Consider the following 26,111-nt stretch of genomic DNA (forward strand, 5'->3'; position numbering starts at 1 on the left):
GCAGAGGGATTCCCGTTTCACCAATACTGTGCGCGTTCTGGCACTCACAGCGTTAACGCGAACGCGCACATTGGCTTGACATTCCCCTCCCACGCGCCGGGCGTCCTTTAAATGCTCGCGCTGCGCTTTAAATAGCAGGTGTGAGAAACTGTGTCCCTGCATACACCCCTCAGACACCATCATCTTCATCGCCATCGCCATCACAGACGCAATGTCCACCGCCAGCGCAGAGACGACCGCGGAGCTGCCCCCGGCCGCGGCCAGGGTGTTCTTTCAGCCCGGCGTGGGCTGCGCCGGTCCCGGACCGATGCAAAGGGATGACCCGGTGCAGAAAAAGCAGGGCAAAGTGACGGTGAAGTACGACAGAAAGGAGCTGCGGAAGAGACTCATCCTGGAGGAATGGATCATTGAGCAGCTCAGCGAACTTTACGACTGTGAGGTAAGACTGTGCTTTAATTTAGATAATTTATTGATAATTAGAATTTTATTTAATTATATTTTAGTTTAGTTTATTGTGAATATATTTTATTTTTTAGTATTTTTTTATTTGGTATATTTAAAAAAGAAAATAATATGTTGTAATTCAGATTGTATATTCACACTATTATAATTATTTTTATTAAATAGTAACAAATTAAAATAATATATATTAAATAATATAATGTTACTCATTTTGATTAGCATTTATGCAGAGCATCTTACAGTATATTGCCTTTTTTACTGTTCACAATGCTTTTTTACTGTATTTTATAATAATTTACATGTTGGACCTTTTGTGTGAATGCAGTCTTTTATGAACACAAAAGCAGTAGATCTTTATAATTTCAACCAACATATCACTTATTATCAGCCAGGCAAAACGGTTGGTTATTTTCAGCTTTTGTTCGACAGTTCATATATTACTGGCTCATTCTTCTTGGAGCAACTCGAGGTTAAATGTCTTGATCAAGGGCACAGTGGTGATACGTGAATCAGCCCTTGTGGGGTTCTGACCTAAAGGTCACACACCAAGATTTTTAATCTTAAAGCTACAGTCCACCACCCCCTTGGGTTTATAGGTTGATAAATTGTGCTCGTCTGTGTGTGTGACCTACATTTGGCTTCTTTAAAGCAGCGATGCAAGGAATCTGTAAAGCGTGGCATCCTTTAGCATCGGTCCTCATTTCAAGATGACAAACCGTCATTCTGCTGACCTCTGTGAGGTGTCTTATTGCTGTTATCCTCTTTTGTTCTCTCTATCTGTGTTTCTGTTCTGCGGCAGCTTGCTTTTTTTCTGCTGATGCTGTGTTGGCCCCAGAGAGACAAGAAAGAGAGAAACAGATTGACTTGAGTCAGAATAACGTTGATCCTGTTAAAAGGGTTCTGAGTAAAAAATAAGGAAATTGATATTTAAATGAGCAGATTCTTGAGTACTTGAGCAAAACACGCCACAAGCCAGAGAAAAGCTCTTATTTTAATGATATATTATGGATTAATTCGGTTTTAATCATTCTAATTAGTGCTGTCAAGTCGATTAATCACATCTAACATAAAAGTGTGTACATATATGTGTGTGTGTGTGTGTGTGAGAATGTATGTATATGTCCTTTTTTACTGTATTTTTATAATAATTTACCATTTGGATATATATGTATGTATGTTTGTGAGTGTATGCATATATATCTACATATACATATATATATATATTATATACACACACACACATATATAAACACAATTTTGTTGCGATTTAATTGATTTGACAGCAATAATTATAATTAAATAATACATATATTTAGAGATATTCACCATTTCATTCAAAATTTGTTTCTCTTAACACTGTCAGATACAAAAATAGTGCCAAATACTTATATTTGTTTTGGAAGTATTTTCCATTTCCAAAAACAAACGGTTACATTTCTGTATTTATTGGCTTTAGTGTCTATTTTTATACATAAAACATTGAGTTATGGTCTGAGGACAGTTGGTTTAAGGGTAGTGATTATAGGCTTACTGAAATGCCATGTTGTTGTTTTTTTTGCGTGTATCTTCTTTAAAGTAAGCAGACGTGAGCATATGGTAAATTAGCCTTTAACATGGTCTCTCTAGACTTCACACACAGTCCCAGCAGCATCTTGTGAGTCTTTAGAGTCGAACATCTGATTCACTGCCAATCATGTGTTGAAAACAGAGGCTTTAGAGGAGGATGTCGTTGGTTTCCAGTGGCATCCTCAGCTTTGGCGTGTACATCTGTGTGAGTTAGCCTATATCTTGATTTTATACATGACATTTGAGGCAAACACCGCATTTTATTTGTGGTGTTAATCATAACATCAAATAGAGATCAGGCATCTAATTAGATTAAGCATGCAAGCTAAAAAAGAGATGTTTACTCAGGTGTATTTTAACAACCTGTCACATTTACACTATAAACAAGAGAAGGAAGTCACACATAGCCAATGGCAGTTCACAGCTGAATGTCTGGCCACCCATTAACAGCAGGTCCCGTTGAAAGGCAAGAGACTGCATGTAAACAACGGCATTCTGAATTAGACTATAGCGCGTGTCAGCTGCACTGAGGAATCTTCAGCGGTACATTTAGAGCTTTATTGGTAACACTTTACATTAAGGTTCCCTTTGTGAAGGGTTTATAAAGTTGTTTGTTAATGTTATAATTTCATGAATAAAAAGGGTGACTTTAACGCAATGCCTGCCACGTTATAAATGCTTAATAAATGTATTTATTCACACTTATTTAACTCAATACCAGATTCCTGATTCCTGAAGTGAACATGTTTCACTTTCACAGGTTATAAATGTTTGTAGCTCATTAGTAAATGGTTTGCAAGTGTCCACCCTACATTAAAGGGGTACTTCAGGGCTGGGAAGATGAATGTGAATTTAAACTGGGTCCTTTATGCAGTAGAAATGTGAAATTATTTTTGAATTTGGTGCCTTCTAGACTGAGAAAAGACAGAAAATGTATTTTTGTCTCACGTGGATGAAAGACAACAACTCCCAGAATGCACTTGCTTCGCTGCCCTACGAGGCCACTCCCTACACCGCCCCCAGCGTTGTTTTGATCTTCATAATAATAAAATAATTTTGTTCAGTTAGAGAATAAACACTACAATTAAAAACTGAATGTGTAAATGAGCCGATCGAAAGTCACCTCACAAACGCAGCAGGAGTCAGATTTAATTCACCAGTCTGGCGCGTTTTCAGATCGCAAAGTTGAAACACTCACTTTGCTCGGCACCGCTCCGTTATTAATGCCCGAGCCGAGTGACAGTGGGCATTTACATTCTGTGAGTGAGATCTCTCCCCTGTGGGCGGGTTGAAAACATGCGGAACAGCTCCATCTAGTGGCTGTAGTCTCTAGCCTCTAGCCAAAAAATCCTCAGATGACTCAAAATGACGATATTTGCGTCATCAGAGGATTTTTTCCAGAAATAAAATGCATCATTCTCTCGTCTCAGGGGGATATGAGGGGGGAAAGTACCACAATTTGAATATACTACCCGGTTTCTACGGATACAGAGCTTAATGTTAAAGGGTTAGTTCACCCAAAAATGAAAATTCTGTCATTAATTACTCACCCTCATGTCGTTGGACACCCGTAAGACCTCCGTTCATATTCGGAACACAAATGAAGATATTTTAGTTGAAAGCTGATGGCTGAGAAAGGCTTCACACAGGCCTCCATTGGCATTCAGTACATTGACACTTCCAAGATCCATGAAAGGCACTTAAAACGTCGTTACAAAGTCTATCTCACCACAGTGGCTCTACAATAATCATACAATGCGACGACAATAGTTTTTGTGCGCAAAAAAAAATCAAAATAACACCTTTATCCAACTTGTTATTGTCTTCCGTGTGTGCCTCCACGACGCATGCGCGAGATTATGACGCAGATCCGGCGTTCGGACATATGACCCAGAAGCGATTTGTTTACGAGCAGAGGAAGACGCGCGTGTCTAAGCTGTTGGATTCTACATTGATCGTGCTTTAGGTCTCGGCGTAGTGCTCAAAATGGGGCTTAAGTGTGCATTTCATCGATTCCCGAACACCGGCGCTACGTCATATTCTCGCGCATGCGTCGTGGAGGCACACACGGAAGTCGAGAACAAGTTGGATAAAGGTGTTATTTTGATTTTTTTTTGCGCACAAAAACTATTGTCGTCGCATTGTATGATTATTGTAGAGCCACTGTGGTGAGATAGACTTTGTAATGACGTTTTAAGTGCCTTTCATGGATCTTGGAAGTGTCAATGTACTGAATGCCAATGGAGGCCTGTGTGAAGCCTTTCTCAGCCATCAGCTTTCAACTAAAATATCTTCATTTGTGTTCCGAATATGAACGCCTTACGAGGTCTTACGGGTGTCCAACGACATGAGGGTGAGTAATTAATGACAGAATTTTCATTTTTGGGTGAACTAACCCTTTAATCGCTGAAGTTACCCTTTAAGGTTCACAATTAACTAATATTGGAATTAAAATATTCACAAATAATATCTCATCAAGTTGTGCTCGTGTTTTTTTTTTTTTTTCTTCAAAATAAAGTTTGATAATTGAATCTTGATAAACAAGAAATCATTTTTTATACACTGCTGTGGATAGGCATCATGAGCTTTTTGTGGGATATCATGGGTAAGACGGTAACTTCGGATAAGGAACATTTTAAGAAAAGTGTGAGATATTAATGAGAAAAATACCACAAATACAACGCCCTTCAGTCTCACTATGACAGTCTATTTTTGCTGCATCATGAAATAAATCAGGAATCTGGTATTGAGTTAAATAAGTGTGAATAAATACATTTATTAAGCATTTATAACATGCAAGTTAAAATGGCTCACTATTTGGCAAGCATTGCGTTAAAGTCACTCTTTTTATTCATGCAGTTAAAACTGCTTATCAACAATTTATAATGCATTGTAAATGAGTTATTAGTCATGTTGAGAAAAATGAGAGTAAGTGCAGAGGTGTTGTGTGTAAATGTGTTATTGTAGTTCTAGACTAAATGTGAGCATTTACTCATCTCACTTGCACAATGAAGATTCTGTACTCCTCAAAATTAATAAAATCAGTCAAATGCAAAATCAGAATACTACGCAAACCTCAAATTTATAAATGTTAAATAAAACTAATATTTTTATGCATTTAATCTACCTTTATTGACTAATGTCTTGCTGCTGACCTTTGATGATTCAGTTAAGCCATGAGCAAAAATTACTAGATTGTTGTTTTTATTGGTAAAACTTTTTTCTACTGCGTCCTATTCTACCATTATCCAGAATGGCAGCACATTTATACCTCAGCCTGAGGCCTATTATTTAAATTTTGGTATGAAGAGGTCTTTACATTTGCACAAAAAATGACTTTTTTTGCTATTAAAAAACAAAATAAAAAAGCAAGCCCATCCCAGGTGAGAAAAAGTAACGCAAAAGTAACGTAACGCATTACTTTTCTTAAAAAGTAACTAAGTAACTCAATTAGTTACTTTTTAAGGGAGTAACGCAATATTGTAATGCATTACTTTTCAAAGTAACTTTCCCCAACACTGGACATAATATATCTATGGTTTTGGCAAGCACGTAAATACTGTCTCTCTTCTTCTTCTGTGTGACAAGCGAGTGTCAGAAGCGTAAAATGCCGCAGCACCACCTTGTGTACCGAGAGTGCCATCTACTGAATGTGCACGTTCACTCTGCGCATCGCCAGTGAAAATCGCTTGGGTGTGAACACTCAAGACGTGCCGAAAAACGTCACGAAAAACGCTGGCGATAAGCACGCACGATATTCGTCCCAGTGTGTACAGGCCTTAATTTGGGTACGATGTCATTAATAGGCGACGCACGGTCCATGTCCTGGTTAAAATTGCTTATTTCTCTGGATTTAAACATTCTTGGAAACATTTGGAATAACTCAAATACACAAGTCAACAAAATATATAACACTGTTCTAGTGGTTTTTGGATATTTGAATCCAAAAATCGTACATATTATGCCTTTAAGGGAAAGTGTTTGACAGGTTTAGCTGATTGGATTTGCGTGCAGCTCACTAACAACATCTCCATTGTGCAATATGGCTGTTAGGGTTAAGATGGTAACACCTTAGACAGACCTACTTAAGGAAGAGTAGGTCAGCGTGGGATTACTTGCTGACAGTGACGGTTTTCTCAAGAGAAGTTTGACAGAATTATTTCTAACCAAACCCTGAGGCCTGAAACTCGCATGCTTCTAGTTTTGCAAATTCTTCTAGCAATGCAAACTTGATTGCATGTGTTTTTGCATACCCAAGTATGTCAAAATACAATTCACGATGCATTGCCAGCGATTTTTATCATTTGTTCAGCCTTTTGAGCTGCGAGAGGAACTGTAGCATGTATTCATGTCTTCTAGAGTCGTTGTTCTACTTTAATAGCACTTAGTTTATAGCTAACTACCTGTACAATAACATTTTGCTTAATAGTGCAAGCATTTGAAGGCTGCTCTTGAGTACAATCCAAGAATGCTTTAAGCATTTACAGTGCTTGCAATGCATTGACCAAATATTTGAGCCTGAGATTATCTTAGACTGGCGCAGCATCTGATCTCTCGCTTTATAGCTTGACTATGACATCACAGAGTTGAACTCCGACCCCAACCGATCAGAATGAGTGACAGCACAGCGTGGATTAGATGAATTTGATGGACATGTAAATGTATCCAACGGAGCGAAAGTGAGAGAAAAGGATGAGCAAGACAATATGGTGGAACGTTATCAGGATATTCTGAGGTTAATTTCTGTGACTTCTGGGAGAAGAGGATTTGGGGGAAAGGAATTAGAGCAGAAATTAGAACGGCAGATGAGAGAAAAGTAATGGAAAGGCAGAGAAGGAAGGAAGGAATAATATAACAGAATTAGAGTGGGATACGTTTAGTGGACGATAAAACAAAGGAAAATCAGGCAATTCAATGGTTTAAAAGTATACGATTTTGGACTGGGAATTGAATTAATTTCTGCCTCAAGTAAAACAGCATGTCATCGCATACACACACAAACAACCCTCTGAGAAACACTAAAAGTGTGTGTGTGTGTGTGTGTGTCCTGGTAAACCCTATGTGTTATGGGGACAACATGCGGACAACATTTTTGGTCCCCTTGAGGAAAACAGCTTATAAATCATACTAAATTATGTTTTTTGAAAATGTGAAAAGGCTGAATGTTTTGTGTGATGGGTATGTTTAGGCGTAGGGTTAGTGTAAGGGGACAGAATATACAGTTTGTACAGTATAGGAACCATTGCGTCTATGGGAAGTCCCCATAAAACATGAAAACACAATGTGTGTGTGTGTGTGTGTGTGTGTGTGTGTGTGTGTGTGTACTGGGTACACACACACAGTCTCTGTGAGGCTCTCTTTTGTTTGAGTTCTAGACCTTTGAAGTGAGGACAAAGAAAGTAAAGTGAGGGCATTTTGGCCGGTCCTCACTTTCTGAGATCCCTTTAAAGGACAGTTTGAGGGCTGAAACTTGGTTTTAGGGATAAGGTTACGCTGTAAAAAAAATATTTTCATGATTTATCACGTTTTATCTTTTGTCAAACCAATTTAGATAATTAAATGTAGTTCAGATAACATAATATTTTGAGTTTCTATTTATTAAACCAAACTCCATTGTATTAACTCAATTAAATATTAAGGTAACTTACTTTTCTGAGTTCAAATATATTTACAGGCTATAATGAGGTTAAGGGTAGGTTTAGGATAAGGGTTTCAGGGACTTATTGAGATGGGTAGAGTTAGGATAAGGAGCTAGAGAGATTGCATTGTGTCAATGAATGTCCTCGCAAAGACAGAGGTACGAGAATGTGTGTGTGTGTGTTCACTTCTACATCATGATCTCAGCACCTCATTTGTGCTTACAAGGCTTACAACGAACAAATGTAGGACGTTTCTTGTTGCAATTTGCATGTGTGCCAGAGCTCTGATGGACTTTGTCTTAGTAAAACAGGTCCATCTGGAGTTCATTAGCGTATTGAACACAAAGATGAGGTGGTATACGTGCAAGCTAATGATGGAGTCCTCTGTCTAACTGAGTCCTCAAATCAATGACGGTCACAAACCGCTGCCTAAGCTGTTTTCTGCAGAGGATTCTGTCTATTTTGGGCACAGTGCAGCAGTTTGCAAGCATGCAGATTCCCTCTGTGTGATCAAGGATGAATAGTGCAGTGATAGGATGGAAAAGCAAATTCAGTAACACTGCTGTGCTAAAATATTCAGATTAGTGCTCAATAAACATGCGTTTTCATTTTTTTTTTATGGCTGATTTTTGAACTTGAGGCCCATTCACACCAAGGACGAGAACAATAACTATAAAGATGTAGCTTTAAAATTTTTCTAAATGTAAAAGAAAAGCAGAGTCCATACCACAAATATAACAACAACGGCACTGAGAATGATATAGTAGGAATCACTTTCACAATTATTTTTTTTCCAGCTGATGAACAATAAAAACATTGACAACCAATCCTGCTTTAAAAAGCTTTAGCATTTAAAGTGACAGGCGACAAAACTGCAGCGTATGCTTTGAATAAACAGAACGATATTGTTCGTTGATGTGGACGCTAATATAATAATAATAATAATAATAATAATATTGTTATAGTTATCGTTCTTGGTGTGAACGGGCCTTTACGCCCAATCCTAAATATTTGTTAAAGGAACACGCCACATTTTCCAACTCCCCTAGAGTTGAACAGTTGAGTTTTACCGTTTTCAAATCCATTCAGCCGATCTCCGGGTCTGGCGGTAGCACTTTAAGCATAGCTTAGCATAGATCATTGAATCTGATTAGACCGTTAGCATCTCGCTCAAAAATTAGCAAAGAGTTTAGATATTTAGATATCGTATTTAAAGGGGGGGGTTGGGGGGGGGGGGGTGAAACACGCAGTTTCAGTCAATCTCGTGTAAATCTATAGTGCCTATAGAGTAGGCTTGCTACGATAGTCGGTGTTGCCGGTGTTACCGGTGTCCAGACTCCACACCGGTTACATCACTTGCCCACCGTGGCACCGCCCACCGTCTTTTTGATTTTTTTTTAATAGTAATAAAATAATTTAGTTCAGTTAGAGAACAGACAATACAAATAAAAACTGAACGTGTCTGCTTAATAAAGCAGGATCCGACCGTGAGTCTCGGCAGCGGCAGGAGTCATTCATCAGATTTAAGAGTGAGGAGCTGACTGAGATGATCGCGGAAGATTTGGTTTCAAAGCGAAACGTAAAAGCGCCTATTTTTAAGGGAGTTTGTCATTTGTTTTGTTGTTGTGTTTTTCGTTAAAAATAATAGGCTAATGAACCCACAATTCAAGCAACCCGCAGCCGAATTGGCGCTGATTAAAAACCGAAAGTAAAATGTGCACGGCCGCACAGAGCGCGCATTGTTTACTTTCGCCTGGCTCCGCAGTGCGAGCCTCCGCGCTACGCTGACTGCGTGGATTTATTTTTGCCGCGCGCACCCTCGCGCTCGTGCGGGCGCGTCGAGTATAAACGAGGCTTTACGGACGAACTAACAGTGTGCATTCATGGCGTGCATCTCAATCATAGACTGATCAATGCTTGATCAGTGCCCTGACTACTGAACTAGGGAACTGATTGAGACGCGCCCATGGCCTCAAAGAGCGCGCATTTACAGACGAGCGGTCAGTCACGGTGTGTGCGCACTGGCGCGTTTTCAGTTCAGAGCGGTCGTGTGCATGTTACTTTCGGTTAGATAGAATTAGTGATTTAAAAGCCTCCGCCGGTGATACCGGTATTACCGGTGTTGTCACACATCAATTAACCGGTGGGGAAATTTCCTCACCGTCACATCCCTACTATAGAGTAGTATTGCATACTTCATATCTCTGAAAAGTCTTTAGTTTTATCATATTTATAAAAGAAAGATACGCTGTACCGAGTCTTTCCGGAAAAAAAACGAGCGGCTGGAGGCGTATCGTGTGGGCGGAGCTAAAGAATGACGAGCGCGCTCAGCTATTGCGTTGAGAGAGTCTGAAAGTTCTGACATTCTTAAACATGGAAAAGAAAACGTTATCCTAAATAAACCATGACTATCAATCAGATTCAACCACACATATATGATCCAGAATCAGATCTAGAGGCTGAAATTGAACAGGAGCAGCAGCAGCAACGACTACAGCATGACGTCTCTATGTGGTGTGTACTGTAACTGTATATATTTGCTTAGCGGCTTGTGATGCGCGAGTTTTACAACATCTGTGTGTTTACTCATGGTTTATGAGGTCATAAACACGATTTATAAGGACTTAAAGTTAGCAGTAGCAAGCGGAACGGTTTTGCACGTCATGTTGTTTACTTGAGGTGCACTTGCACGCCAATAGCTAACAAATCAAAGACATTTGAAGCAGTTTTACTCACCGCCTTCTTCCAACGCACGACCGTGAACCTTAATAGTTGGGACCGCTCCATCTTTCAGCATTAGACGAGCTACAAATCCGGAGTTGAACCGGGCATGGTTTATAAAACGATCGTTGCCGAAATGCAGGGAACAAACAAAAACACTTGCACAACTCCGTTGCTGCTCCGGAAAAACAAACTCCATCCTCTGTCCCATTAACGCTGGGTTCTTTGGGAAGCTCAACAGGGTTGTCTTGCCCTGACAACCAAAAACACACTTCTTTGGTGACATTGTTGATTTCGTGAAGTCCTGTGACTGTAGCGCAGCCGATGACTTCCCTAAAGCCGAGAAGAGCGTGTTAATGGGCGTGCATTTGCTCTCTCGCTCTGGTCGCGCGCCCTGCCGTGAGAAGAGCCCCTACTGGACTTAGTACACGATGTAACTACAGAAGAGTTTTAAATAGGAAAAATATAGGAAGTCTTTGGTCATTTTTTTGAGCGAGATGCTAACGGTCTAATCAGATTCAATGATCTATGCTAAGCTATGCTAAAAGTGCTACCGCCAGACCCGGAGATCGGCTGAATGGATTCGAAAACGGTAAAACTCAACTGTTTAACTCTAGGGGAGCAGGAAAATTAGCCTATTTTTTTTTTAAAGTGGAGTGTTCCTTTAAATCTTTCCTTAAAAGATTTGGTAATATTTCAACTCTGACTTCAGTTATACCTATATTGTATATACTTGCTTATAATTTGAATACATATTCTGGTACTGTTTTAATATGTCTTGTAATAAATCACACTAGTTGGGGGTGAATTGATGATAACCCATGACATTTTTATTGTTCAGACCCTGTTACATTCTGTTTTGGAGTTGAATGTTACAAAAAAAATACATAGACAGTTAAAGCATGACATTTTAATTGCGATGAAAGCACAAATTTAAGCAGAATTTGATTTTTTCCCCCTTTATAATGGAACATGAATATTGCAAAAAAAAAGTCAATAAAAATTAAATAAAAATCAAAAGGTTATTTTGCATTATGCACTAAATAGTGCAATATATCAAATATTGTGACTAAATAAAGTCCCCTGTTGATATCAGTCATGGAGACACACACAGCATTCAAACTGCACCGTTTTCTGAGAATGGCTGCATAAACCATTCCCGTATACTGACACACAACACGGCATAAAAAGCCGCGAGATGTGTCCTCTACATGCAGCTCAGTGGGGTTCTGCTAATATGCCTCTGTCTGCAAAAGATACCCACAACCCCCCTCTCCGCTGTCTCTCTCTCTCTTCAGCGAGGGGGAAGGGGTTTGTGTTTGATGTTCAACGCTCCAGGGCTCTGTCTGTCTGATATCATGGCCACTGCATTTCATTTCACTTTGACTGTTTGTATTGATTCAGCGTGTTTGTGTTTTGTATTAGGGACGATCCTCTCTGCTTTTGTTTGTTTATCTTGTATTTTAATCTCTGTCTGACCTTGTAGCGGAAGCATTGTGCCCTTTTGAAACAAAGATCATTTTTAATGCAAATTATAGATTATTTGTAATGTTGATCATTAAGAAGCAAAATTATGTAATTATGTTAGTGTTTGTCTTTATTATATTATATTATATTTTATCATCATATACACTGGATTTAAATAGGCAAATGCTTAAGAGTCAATGAGTCTATTTATATCATTACTCCAGTCTTCAGTGTCACATGATCCTTCAGAAATCATTCTAATATGCTGGAGTAATGGATGCTGAAAATTCAGCTTTGCATCACACGTTTAATATACACTATATTGCCAAAAGTTTTGGGACGCCTGGTTTTACATGCACATGAACTTTAATGACATCCCATTCTTAATCTGTAGGGTTTAATGCCGAGTTCACAATGCCCAATTTTAGCCCCGATTTTGACTTGCCGACAGGTTTTGCGAAATCGCCGACAAATGCCCGAAATCATAGGCAAATCGGTGCTTGTGCACGTGAGTGACAGTCACACGTTGTGAATGATCAAAGAAGCGATCAGAGAGACTCGCCGAAGAGTCGCAGACGCCCATGAGATATTTGGCATGCTAAATATGCTATTCAAACTCCTGCTGTGTGAAACGTGTTCTGACTGAAAAATGCATCGGCGATGACCGACAGCCAATGAGAGAGCAAGATACAGGGCAGCGGGACGTTCGGGGAGGAGTTTGGACCAGAATATCAGTATTTTAATAGATATATTTACAATTAAATCGAACAGAAACAAAGGCGCTTTCTTTATAAATAAACCACAGATTTGAGCTTTAAACATCTACATTCTCACCTGAAAAAATCTTAAAACTAAATTTGTGACACAATAGTGGTATTTTTAAATTATGCGGGGTTTCTCATCACGTCACTTTACCACGTGAGCAGGCTCCTGATTGGTTAACGCGGCGCGAATTGACACCAAAGTTAACATTTTTCAACTTGGACGTCAGACGCGAATTCGCTTCAAACGCGTGAATGCACAAAAATCACCATTCGCGCGTATCGCACAAGACGCTCAATTCGCGTCAAATTCGCGTCATTTGCGCAAACTGTACACGCGAATTTGGCGGAAATGCGTCCATTGTGCCACAGGACCTCCAGACACACGTCAGCGCGCCTTTCCATTGACTTAACATTGAAATCACTCGTTTCTGATGCTCTATTCGCGTTTGGTGTGAAGGCAGCATAACAGCTTCAACTCTTCTGGGAAGCCTTTCCACAAGGTTTAGAAGTGTGTTTCTTCTAGAAGCACATTTGTGAGGTCAGGCACTGATGTTGGACGAGACGGCCTGGCTCACAGTCTCCGCTCTAATTCATCCCAAAGGTGTTCTATCGTGCAGGCCGGTCAAGTTCCTCCACACCAAACTTACTCATCCATGTCTTTATGGGCCGACGCTTTGTGCACTGGTGCGCAGTCATGCTGGAACAGGAAGGGACCATCCCCAAACTGTTCCCACAAAGTTGGGAGCATGAAATTGTCCAAAATGTCTTGGTATGCTGAAGCATTAAGAGTTCCTTTCACTGGAACTAAGGGGCCAAGCCCAACCCCTGAAAAACAGCCCCACACCATAATCCCCCCTCCACCAAACTTTACACTTGGCACAATGTAGTAGGCAAGTCCCGTTCTCCTGGCAACTGCCAAACCCAGACTCCTCCATCGGATTGCCAGACAGAGAAGCGTGATTGGTCACTCAAGAGAACACGTCTCCACTGCTCTAGAGTCCAGTGGCGGCGTGCTTTACCCCACTGCACCCAATGCTTTGCATTGCACTTGGTGATGTAAGACTTGGATGAGCTGCTCGGCCATGGAAACCCACTCCATGAAGCTGTTATTGAGCTAATCTGAAGGCCACACAAAGTTTGGAGGTCTGTAGCTATTGACTCTGCAGAAAGTTGGCGACTTCTGCGCACTGTGCGCCTCAGCATGCACTGACCCCACTCTGTGATTTGACGTGTCCTACCACTTTGTGACGGAGTTGCTGTTGTTCCCAATTGCTTCCACTTTGTTATAATACCACTAACAGTTGACCGTGGAATATTTAGTAGTGAGTAAATTTCATGAATGGACTTCTTGCACAGGTGGCAACCTATCACAGTACCACGCTTGAGTTCACTGAGCTCCTGACAGCGACCCATTCTTTCACAAATGTTTGTAGAAGCGTCTGCATGCCTGGTGCTTGATTTTACACACATGTGGCCATGGAAATGATTGTAACACCTGAACTCAATGATTTGGAGGGGTGTCCCAATACTTTTGGCAATATAGTGTATATTTCAAATAGAAAAACAGTGCTTTTAAATCAAAACAATATTTCACAATATTACTATTTTACTGCATTTTCCTTCAAATAAATCCAGCCTTGGTGAGCAGAAGAAGCTTCTTTCAAAAACAAAACAAACATTTGACCATGATGCAAATTTAATTACAATTTTGCTTGCTTTATTAAAAACTATAAATTAGGTCCAAGTTTGAAATCTGGTCCCTTTACTAATCAAAAACTGGAATAGACCAACATATTTTATTTGTATATTTTGTGTCTTATCTTACCAGTAACACTACTAAAACCACAAATGCTGCTGATGCCCCTTTAAAAAATGGGTTCCTGTCACTCCTGGCTTTTAGAGAGCAATTTTATCATCCTTATTCTGCCTGAATACTGAAACCGAAGGACCCCGATCATAAATCATCCGTGACACACAGAATATGCATGCGCATGGTATTTTATAAGCACATATATGTGCGCGGTAGCTACAGTACAATCTGCCTGTTTATGTTTGTGTGTAAATCATGTTATGTGTGTGGGAGTTTGTGTGTGATTTCTGAGCATTGCTGTCGGCATTTCGCACTTTCCTGCAAGCCCTCTCTCACACTAACGGCTGTTTGCTATTCTGATAGAAATCCTCAGTGATCTGACCTGTCTGCTCCGAGAGGGAGAGAGATTGCTTTGCTTCCCTCGGCTTTGTGTTTGCAGATGAGACACCAGTCGACTGTGGAATTAGGCACGGTGCACAAATAGGTCAAGTGAAGGTGTCTGTGCTGGTTCTGCAGACTGGAAGAGCTCATTCTGCTCTCTCTGGCCTGACAGCACACACATTCAGTACCCAGAATGCACCTGCAGGGCTTTGCATTCACAATAGACATACAGTATGCAAGCATATTCGCACAGCTGGAATGAAAAATGCTTTATGCTGTAGTGGCCATTAATGATTGCTCAAAGCAATTCTCAAGTCTTCTCAATATGAAAGATATCAACTGCAATATCGAAGATGAATAAATACATTTCAATAGGTAATAAATAATCATTTTCAATAAATAATTCAATGTTCAATGAATTACAGATCAATATATATATATATATATATATATATATATATATATATATATATATATATATATATATATATATATATATATATATATATATATATATATATATATATATATATATATATATATATATATATATATATATATATATATATATATATATACTGATCAGGCATAACATTACGAACATTTTGCCCTCAAAGTTGATGTGTTAGAAGCAGGAAAACTGGGCAAGCGTAAGGATTTGAGTGAGTTTGACAAGGGCCAAATTGTGATGGCTAGACGACTGGGTCAGAGCATCTCCAAAACTGCAGCTCTTGTGGGGTGTTCCTGGTCTGCAGTGGTCAGTCTCTATCAAAAGTGCTCCAAGGAAGGAACAGTGGAGAACCGGCGACAGGGTCATGGGCGGCCAAGGCTCAGTGATGCAAGTGGGGAGCATTAGCATTAACTTCTTGATCAATTTGAGCTACAGTAGATTGTCTGTTGGATCGGACCACATGGGCCAGCCTTCACTCCCCACGTGCATCAATGAGTCTTATCGACGCATATATATATATGCAATATATATATATATATTAGGGGTGTAACGGTACGCAAAACTGACGGTTCGGTACGTACCTAGGTTTTGAAGTCACGGTTCGGTACGAGTTCGGTACAGCAGTTTTACAAAACATTTTATTTATTTTTATTAAACAGTGGTTTACTGAAAAAAAAGTGTCTGTCCTTGAATGAATTAAATTATAGCTAAAAGTTTATTGAAGATATTTCTGTAAATTATATAGGGAGCCCTTACTAGCACATTAATATTAAAGGTTAACAACAGAGCGCAAACTATTAGCCTAAATTCAGTTGCTATTTATTTTTAGGTATAATAATCAACACTCAAATAGCACATTGTATGCAAACATGTAAACTTCACATAAGGCAGTTTTTGAATTAACTTCTAAATCTAATTATAAAAGAGTTTTTTCTCCAATTCGTTGTTGAAATATAATCATTTACACACAGTGTCTGTCATTTTCATGACAGGTTTATTTAACATGGATGAAATAATCAAGACATCCCTAACAGGCTAAGTAGAATATAATGAATATATAGGCTAATATAGAGCATATATTTAGTGAAAGAGTTGATTTTCCTAGTGAATAAAATTCTGTGGACACTGAATGACTGCCTGAGGTAAATGTGAAGCTAATATTAACGTAACATGACATTGTTTAGTTTACAAGCAGTTATACTGACATCTTTCCGCCGCTGAAACACTGATTTAGCGATCACACCACATATGATACATTACAGTAAGTTGTAATGTATCCTCAGCATACCTTCATATGGTCATTCATGTTTATTCTTTAGGAAGAGATGATCGATCGCCTTCACACGCACGTGCACGGCCGCTTGAACTGTGATCAGTAATCAGTCACGCCACATAGAGCGTCAAAATGGCATTTATCGTTTGAATTTCGTGATAAAATGGACTGAATACTTATGTTCGTGTGGGAACTCGGATTGAAGTGTGTTCCGCACATAAAACAAGCCTAAGTTACTGTTAAAGATTGCACTCGGAAACCGTTCGGTACAGGCGTGCACTGAACCGAAAGCCCTGTACCGAAACGGTTTGGTACGAATACGTATACCGTCACACCCCTAATATATATATATATATATATATATATATGTGTGTGTGTGTGTGTATATGGTGGTTTTATCATGTTGCTAGAGTGGTCAGTGATTTCATAGTGGTTTCTTACTGTGTCTTTCTACTTGGTGAATCAGTGTGAATATAGCTAATGAAACGATTGTTTGAGGTGGCTGATGGCATCTGTGTCAGGTTGTCTTGACTGATGTCGGATGAGTCTGTGATTGATTGGCCATGTCTTGGCGGCTAGCTTGACTGATCTGCTGATGGTTTAGCTTTCTCTGGTTTAGTGTTTGCGGCTGGCATGTGTTTTTTTGTTGTTGCCGTTTACCCTTTCTACAACACGGGAATGAACACACACACTAACAAAAGGTCTAAAATAACAGTCCTTGTCATGGTGAATGTGATGTATGAACTAATCTGACCGCAGCCAGGCGTCTGATTGGATCATTATTTTAACAAACGGCTCTAATAAGAAGCCATGGTGGTGTTCTCTAAAGACAGATTTGTCAAAGTCTTCATTTATCATGCACATGTCAGTGTGTCTGTTTTTGCAGATTTATAGTGTTAATATTGATCTGCATCCATTTGTATTTGTCTTAAAAATGTAAAAGTGGGTCATAATCTTTCGGAAAATGTCATTTAGATGTACATTAATTCACAATATCCACCTTTGTGTGGATAGCACAGCTAAGATAATTTGGTATGTGCAGAAGTTGATGTTTTAAAAAAAAAAGTGCAATAATACTCTATTACACTTTTAAATGTATAGATACCATTTTAAATGCATCATTGTCCAATTTTCCTTTCAACCACCAACCTTGCCTTCAGAACTGCCTCAAGTCTTTGTGACACAGATTCAACAAGCTTCTGGAAACATTCCTCACAGATTTTGGTCCATATTGACATGAGAGCATCACACAGTTGCTGCAGATTTGTCGGCGAATCTCCCGTGCCAGCACATCCCAAAGCTGCTCTATTGGATTGAGATCTGGTGACTGTGGAGACCATTTGAGTTTAGTGAACTCATTGTCATTTTCAAGAAACCAGTTTGAGATGATTTGAGCTGTGAGACATGTCATGTTATACTGCTGGAAGTAGACATCAGAAGATGATACACTGCGGTCATAAAGAGATGGACATGGTCAACAACAATACTCAGGTAGACTGTGGCGTTAAGGTGCCCAAAGTGTGCAAGAAAATATCCCGCACACCATCAGCCTGAACCGCTGATACAAGGCAGGATGGATCCATTCTATCATGTTGTTTACGCCAAAATCTGACCCAATGTCGCAGCAGAAATCAAGACTTATCATACCAGAATCTTCTATCGTCCAGTTCTGGTGAGGCCGTGTGAATTGTAGCCTCAGTTTGCTGTTCTCAACTGACAGGAGTGACACCGGTGTGTCTTCTGCTGCTGTAGCCCATGATCTGCTTCAAGGATGGACATGTTCTGTGTTCAGAGACGCTCTTCTGCAGACCTCGGTTTGGTTGTAACAAGTGCTTATTTGAGTTACTGTTGCCTTTCTATCAGCTGAACCAGTCTTGCCCTCTCCTCTGACCTCTGGCATCAACAAGGCATTATCACTCACAGAACCGCCGCTCACTGGATATTTTCTCTTTTTCAGACCATTCTCTGTAAACCCTTAGAGATGATTGTGTGCGAAAATCCCAGTAGATCAGCAGTTTCTGAAATACTCAGACCAGCCAGTCTGGCACCAACAATCATGCCTCGTTCAAGTCTCTTAAATCACCTTTCTTCTCCATTCTGATGCTCAGTTTGATCTTCAGCAGATCATCTTGACCATGTCTTCATGCCTAAATGCTAATGTGTACATGCTTAAATCCTAAAGTTACCGCCATGTGATTGGCTGATTAGATATTTGTGTTAATAAGCAGTTGAACTGGTGTATCTAATAAAGTGGCCGGTGAATGGGTGTGTGTATGCATGCATGAAAATGTTTGTTTATAATTTTTTGGTTATTTACTGTATATGGTAAACATATTTGTACAAATACTTTAAAATAATGCATTGGTGTGATGCTTTTTGTGTAAATCACTGCCATTGTACTAACGTGTATGAAAAAACTGTACGAAATCATACATCATGCAAAAAAAACCTGTAAATCGGGACAGTAAATTCTGGATTTGTCCTTGGATCTGTCAAGGAAAGGCAGAATTAGCTGTAACAGTCACAGACAGAAATGACAAATGTGGTTTCATATTGATGATGTGTATTATTATTCCATCGCTCTCATTTGCCGAAACAAGCCAAAGCGATTGCCACATGGAAAATGGTTCCCTGTCTTCCTCTCACCTTTAAACAGGGGAGTGTATTTATAGACCTCATCTCATCGGGTCTGTGTGGTTCTGTCTGTCATCACAGTGGCACCCTTCAGATTAACCTCAGCGTGTGACTGGAGTGTTTCCTGATGTTCTCCCTTAAAAATGGCCCTGACGAACATATAATTCAGAATTTCTTGGCTGCTGATTGTCTCTAGACCACATCCATCCAATCTGTAAGAATGTCTGCACTAAAGGACAGGACCCAGAGGGAACATTCATTACTTGGAGGTTTCATTTAAGTATCAGATGTTTGCAGATGTTTCTGTAAAACTATAAAAACAGGCACAAATTTAATCTAATGTGTGATTTCTCATTGCGGGCTGTGCTCCACTAATGTCACCTACTGTGTGTGATCTCTGTTTGTCCAGGAAGAGGAAATGCCAGAGGTGGAGATAGACATTGATGATCTCCTGGAGGTGAACAGTGAAGATGAGAGAACCGTAAAACTGCAGGTAAACTCCTGTGTGTGCCTGTGATAGTTAAAGAATGCATTTTCCTATTAGGGTACGTGTGCACGACAACAATGCTCCAAAAACCGAAAGGTTTTTCCTTTGCGTTTTTCACGTGCAGATGACAATGTTGTCAAAATCATCCCTGTTCACACGGATCTGCGGAAAACAAAAAAAACCCGCTGTATTATGCTGCCAGGCCAGTAGATGGCGAATATCGTAGTTTACACAGAGACGATTATGGTATTGTTTTCAAAAGTGAGCATTTTCAGGCCCCAAAAACACTGTTGTCATGTAAATAAATGGTCAAATTGCATACAAAGTTTCCTGTTTTTAGTTGTAAACAGACCCTTAAAGATTATTAATTATTCATTCAGAGTTTAATGCCAAAACATTGTACATGAATGCAAACACTTCTAGCTATGCTTGGTATCATTATGTTCTAAAATTCATCAGAATGCAATTCATAATGCAATTGTGTCGCATTCTCGGCACTGCTGAAAGGGCTGTTAAAATAATCTAGTTAAATTAGTTAAAATTAGTTCAAGAGGCCATTGATTTTGTTTTTGGGGTTCTACTAGAATTCATAGTTTTCAGTCACGTGACTGTCGCGGAGCCTTGGAGGGCAAAACCGCCATAGAACTCCATAGAACGGCAGCACAAGCCTGTCAAATGTCCATCTTAAAACTAAAATATGTGAACAAGATGCACGTTTTGGGCACTTAGGATCCATACACAGCTCCTGCTGCAGTATTTCAATCACTAAAAACAGCGGGGCGTTTTTAAAATGCTTAACGTGAAAAACACTATAGGGTGAGTTGCACCAATAAGGATTAAATTAAGCAACGTTTAACGCTAATCTAGGATTTGTTGTTCTGGGTTTTATTTTAAATCGAGTTGTTGCACCACTTAATTTTAAACGCAGATGAATTACATAGTAAGACCGTTAGAAGGGCTGATCAAGCAGCAGACGGAGGGTGAACTGACAACAGGCTAAAGAATCCTTATTCGTGTAATCCACCCTTAAAGTGGCGTAATGTACTAAAACAGGGATATTAAAAGATCAAATTCAGTGTACATCTTTTTGATGATGCATACTATACAGGTGAGTAGATGAGCCAAGAATATGAACTCAACACATTTTCTTTATAATGGTTTTCGATGGGAAAAACACTTAACGAGAAACCTTGTGTTGCATTAATGTTCTGTGTTCATTTGTTTGCCTGTGCAAGGTATGCAACATCAATAATGTGTATATTGAATTAGATCTTTTAATATCACCGTCTTACCGCATTAATACTGACTACAAACCTGGTAAAAATGACTGGCGGGCAATGGAGGAAAGCCTTGTTTTGCCCTCCAGGTGGGTGTTCCTATATGCGTGTGACGTCACGTGAAAACTATGAATAGGTTGTCATTCTTGATGCAAAAAAATTTAAAATCTTTTTTTTTAACACATTTTGCACTGTTGCAGCACCTCTCTTCCCAGTCTGTCAGTAACGCTCTGGGTGCGTTTCCCAAAAGCATTGTTAACTATAGTTGCAAGTTCTGTTGACTCGTGTTTGTGACGATGGAACTTGCAACTTTGGAAACGCAGTCCTGTTAAGTTCCTGTCTCAATGAAGCCCCTCCTTCTGAAAAGCACAATGTGCTCTGATTGGTCGGCTGGATCAGTTTGTTGTGATTGGTCAACTGCTTTAAGTGTGTTTGGGAAATGTCACGCCCCTTACCATAACCGCGAGTTTCAACCAAGCGGCAACCTCCCGCAGTTTCTCTTGAAGCCAATACGGAAGTGACTTAAATTGCAATTCATCGACTGGCCACTAGAGACAGACTCCAGAAGGAGCAGAATCTCATTGAGCCCCATGTTAAAATGGCCAACTTTACAGCAGAAAAAAACATGTTTACAGCCTGGTACAAATTGTGGTTTTGGTCTATACGGCTAATTTTGCCCTTCATGACAACTGTGAGGGGGGTGAATTTTTTTATAACTCATTCGTTTACATTATATAAAGCCTTAAAGTTCTGCATAATTAAGGGCGTGGCCACTTTGAGTGACAGGTGGATAGCCATTTATCTGCTGTCTGTTAGTCATCGCGTCACCTCAGCTCCGCCCACGTCCTGCCTCTTTGCCCATTTTCTGTTATCCGAGTGACGCGCGATGGCAACGGCCAGCTCGACCCTACTTTACACTTCAAAACTGCTCTTCAGAATCATATGGGTGACGTCACGGACACTACGTCCATATTTTTTTACAGTCTATGGTTTCAACACACTACTAACTAACTCAACCAGGCCCCGCCCCTTTATTTTGAGTATGCCTTGGGCAGGAATTATTTAAATGAGGAATATTGTGACGTATTCGTTCCCGGAAGAAAACTCAACACTCAAGGGTTTCGAGTGTTTAGAAACAGTGTCACTGATACAGAGAATAACTCCTTTTGGTATGACTTTGTAACAGACTTTTTTCATGCTCAAACAGCAACCTAAACAAGGTCCTCTTTAATTAAAGTAAGTTCATGTAATATCTGAATAATAACATCTCCTTTATTGACACAGACATTAAAATAAACTCTAGCGCCCCCTTGAGGGTGAAAACACGTGCCCTATATGCCCCAGCCAAAAAATCATGTCATGTATTTATTTGTCTCTTTTAAGTCTGTAAATGTTTAGGTTTCTGAAGTTGTCGGTGGGTCTCAGTCGGATAATATCTTCCTTTTTTTTGTCCCACAGGAATCACTGTCAGACTGCTTCAAGCCCACTGATGTAAGTCATAATGTAAAATATAGGCCACCAGCTTACAGCTCTGTTCCAAAACCCAGTAGTGAGCTCCCTACATAGACAGCATTTAAGGCATCATTAGTGCACTCAAAAAGCTTCAAAGGCTTTATAGGCTATATATATGAAAAGGATACATGCAATGCTTCCTTTTTTGGACAAAAAAAATTCAAAACAGTTACTTATGAGGTTGCATTTTGATTAGGATGTCGCCTTAGAAGGTTGCTGCCTATGTAGCCAGTGAGTGTTTGAAACAGAGCCATATAGAGCCGTATGCTGTCTTTTAATTCATGCTGTACCAGTCACTCCAAGTACACATACACACACACACACTGCTTCAAGACATACTAGTGGAGTCACATGAGTGTGCACTGACCTGAAAACATGTGTGTGCTCAAAGAATCCACCCAACACTATGAAAATCATAATGTATAAGACAGCAGACACAATAACCCACTGACCCACACACACATACAGATGCCTTTAGTCTAGAATAAACACCCATGTTTACATCCATGACTTGATGAGGACACTTCAGTGTTTTTTATTTTACATCTATATAATGTTTATACAGTACTTGTATATTCATACTCTTATTATTTACACAATTCTTCCATATGCACTACCGTTCAACAGTCTGGGGTTGATTTATGGGGTAAGATATTTATAATGTTTAAATAAAACACACACACACACACACACACATACACACACACTTGTTATGTGTTATGGGGACTTTCCATAAACATAATGATTTTTATACTGTACAAACTGTATATTTTCACACAAAACTTGCTGCATTTATACATTTTCAAAAAACATAATTTAGTCTGATTTATAAGCGGTTTTCCTGTGATTATAATCAGCTTTCCTCATGGGGATCAAAAAATGTCCCCACAAGGACAAAGATTTCAGATATTGCCATCTTTGTGGGGGACATTTTGTCCATAATGTAGGGTTTACCAGGACATGCACAGACACACACACACACACACACACACACACACACACACACACACACACACACACACACACACACACACACACACAGAGTCTCGCTTACAATCCTCTCTAATCTAATCACAGACCCTTAAACTATCACGCATGCTTGTTTGATTGTGTGTGTGCGCGCTGTCCAAACCAAGCACATCGTTTGTGAATCAAAGACCTTGCAGCATTGTTGCTGACCTACTGCCACGGGCCTTACACAGTAAATGAATGAAGCGGAAACATGAGTAGACCAGACTGGAAGAATCTTACCACATACAGTCTGTCTCACTCTCTCTCTCTGTCTTTCTCTCCACACCAGGACTTTGTGCGTGAGCTCCTCGGCAGGATAAGAGGAATGAGAAAACTCAGCGCTCCGCAGAAGAAAAGCTATTAAGTGCTCGAAAATGCCAACGACAATCCAGCTACCTGGACTACAGGTCCCACAATCCATCACTCAGTCTAGAGTCAACATTCAGCCCCAAAGGACTCTGTATCCCAGGATTCCTTTCTGGCCCGAATCAATGTACCAGAGTTCATTTCACATAGATCACACAATAAATCCAAGAGTGCAAAGTTCATCAGAGACGCAATCTAAAGCTCTCAAACAATCTCAGCAGCCGATCGGGACATCCTGCCCTCGACCTCTCAATGGGTCCCAACACATTATTACACTGTTTGGTGCATTATTACAGCTTTTTGTGTGAAACCACAAATGACTACAACGCCTTTTCATATAGCCTATTCAATTATTTTATATTGTTAAGCGTTGTTAAAGTCACAACCATTTTTTTTGTATTTTTTTTTCTGAAGTCACAGACTTTTTAACACCTGTTGGCCTTTCCTGCTGATCTCAGAATAGGTTTTTTTTTTTTTTGGTTATATTGTTCAATCTCTGTCCTGTAGTGATGGCCAATATTCACCAATATCTGTCCAGTTAAATTGACTTTCATAATTTTGCAAACAGTCTAAACATTCTCATGCTTCTCAAGCAAATATTGATTTAAGATATTAAGTCTTGTATACTGAAAAATTGATCAATAAAGTGAATTTATGCTTGAAACAAGAACAAATATCTTATTCAAAGGGAAAACAAGTTTTTTTTTCTTTGTTCTTGTTTTAAGCAAAAACGCACTTAATTTTGACACATTTTTCAGAAAACAAGACCTATTTTACTTTGCTTTCCAAGTAAATGTATCTTGATTTAAGAGTGTTTAGATATTGTACTGGAAAACAAGACACAAATAATTTTTTGCAGTGTTTATGAACTATAACGGTGTAATGTCATACAATTGGCCAGAATACATATCAGTCTGTCATAATACTGTCATAATTGTTTTCCGATAACGATAATCTTTCAAGAACTGTTTTTGAAAGATCTGTGGCTAAAATAACTACTTTCATAAAGTGCATATGATTGTGGTATGTGAAAAGTTCAACGATTTTTGGTGGGATGTGCTGCCAGGAAGTAAAGAAATAAGGCCACATTCAGAATGAAATACTAGTGTACTGTTTATTATGCGCTGCACACTGAATACCCCGTGGATGGAGGGTCGAGTGCATTGCATTTTGCAATAGTATTCTTATCTATACACTGCATATTTTGACACATGCATTCATGCAATGTAGCATACATGCGTATACTGCTGAATTAGTAGCCGAGTGTAGTATTCTAGTATGCTATTGTGAACACAGCCGGAGAGTTGAATGCTTCTAAAAGACAAAAGGGCTGCGTGATCTTCTCAACAGACGTACTGTGATGATGGTTAATGTTCATCTAATGATATGAGGTATCTAGTTTGACTCGAAATCACGGCTTTTATCTCCTCGTCCGGTTTCACACGAAGGCTGCCAAAGAATATACTGTAAAATGGCTGATTATTAGCATATTGTAAAGTGCTATTGGTTGTAAATTGATACATATGTTTGGCTATAACGAACATTTAATCTTCATGTCGATCGGTGTCATACTCATGGGTCAAAATATGTGTTTGATGGTGTTAAGTTGTATAACAAAGAATCCAGGGGAAAAACTATGGTGCTGTTTAAACTTTGAACCCTCTACAGCGTGGATGGATGATGCGCTTTGCAGGCTGAGAGAGAGAGGGCGAAAATAAGTAGAGATTCGCTCTTGCCCTGATACTCTGGAAGACTCGTCTATTTTTATGATATCGCGGTTTCTGTCGGCCTGCATCTCGTATCATTGTGGATTTTAAAGCGTTTGCGTGTTTTCAATGATGCTCTCTCTGAGAAGAACATTCAGGGTTTAGGCTGATCTCTTGATTTTAGTTTGTTCTAAAAATGTAATTTGAAAGCTTTATTTATGCATGTTTTATTAGCATGATAGGAACATTTTGGATTGCTTACTAAAGCGATGATTTGTCTTTTTATACATTATTACAAGTATTACTCTTATAAATATTACATTCACTTTTTATTCATTTTTAATGACTGTAATGATCGTGTTTTTAATTGTTTTTCGTTTTTTTAAATATATGTAAAGTGTGGTCTTTTGTGCTGTTCTACTTACAATAAAGGCAAAATGTCTGAACTGTTATAATAATGTCTGAACTGTGTTGCTTCATTTTATTCACACAAATCGCACAATATTTCAAACATCACACTACAAGCAGGCCTATTTGTGTAGATGTGCATTGTGAAAAACATGCTTGCTTTAGGCTGTCACAAA

General features: G+C 39.3%; 1 protein-coding gene across 1 annotated transcript; it reads left to right on the forward strand.

Moving 5' to 3' along the window:
- Positions 1-25,989, forward strand: ppp1r14c (protein phosphatase 1, regulatory (inhibitor) subunit 14C). Its single transcript, XM_079801828.1, has 4 exons — positions 1-439; positions 19,578-19,661; positions 22,391-22,423; positions 23,745-25,989. Exons 1-4 carry the CDS (start codon positions 212-214, stop codon positions 23,817-23,819), a joined length of 420 nt encoding a protein of 139 aa, XP_079657954.1. The 5' UTR covers positions 1-211; the 3' UTR covers positions 23,820-25,989.
- Positions 25,990-26,111: the final 122 nt, after the last annotated feature.

The sequence above is a fragment of the Gobio gobio genome, assembly GCF_949357685.1.
Source record: "Gobio gobio genome assembly, chromosome: 21".
NCBI classification, from domain to species: Eukaryota; Metazoa; Chordata; class Actinopteri; order Cypriniformes; family Gobionidae; genus Gobio; species Gobio gobio.

Excerpts from the sequence above, each read along its gene's own strand:
- ppp1r14c (XM_079801828.1), top strand. The coding sequence starts at position 212 with ATGTCCACCGCCAGCGCAGAGACGACCGCGGAGCTGCCCCCGGCCGCG. Across the intron at positions 440-19,577 it reads GCGAACTTTACGACTGTGAG|GAAGAGGAAATGCCAGAGGT; the intron begins GTAAGACTGTGC and ends CTGTTTGTCCAG. Across the intron at positions 22,424-23,744 it reads ACTGCTTCAAGCCCACTGAT|GACTTTGTGCGTGAGCTCCT; the intron begins GTAAGTCATAAT and ends TCTCCACACCAG.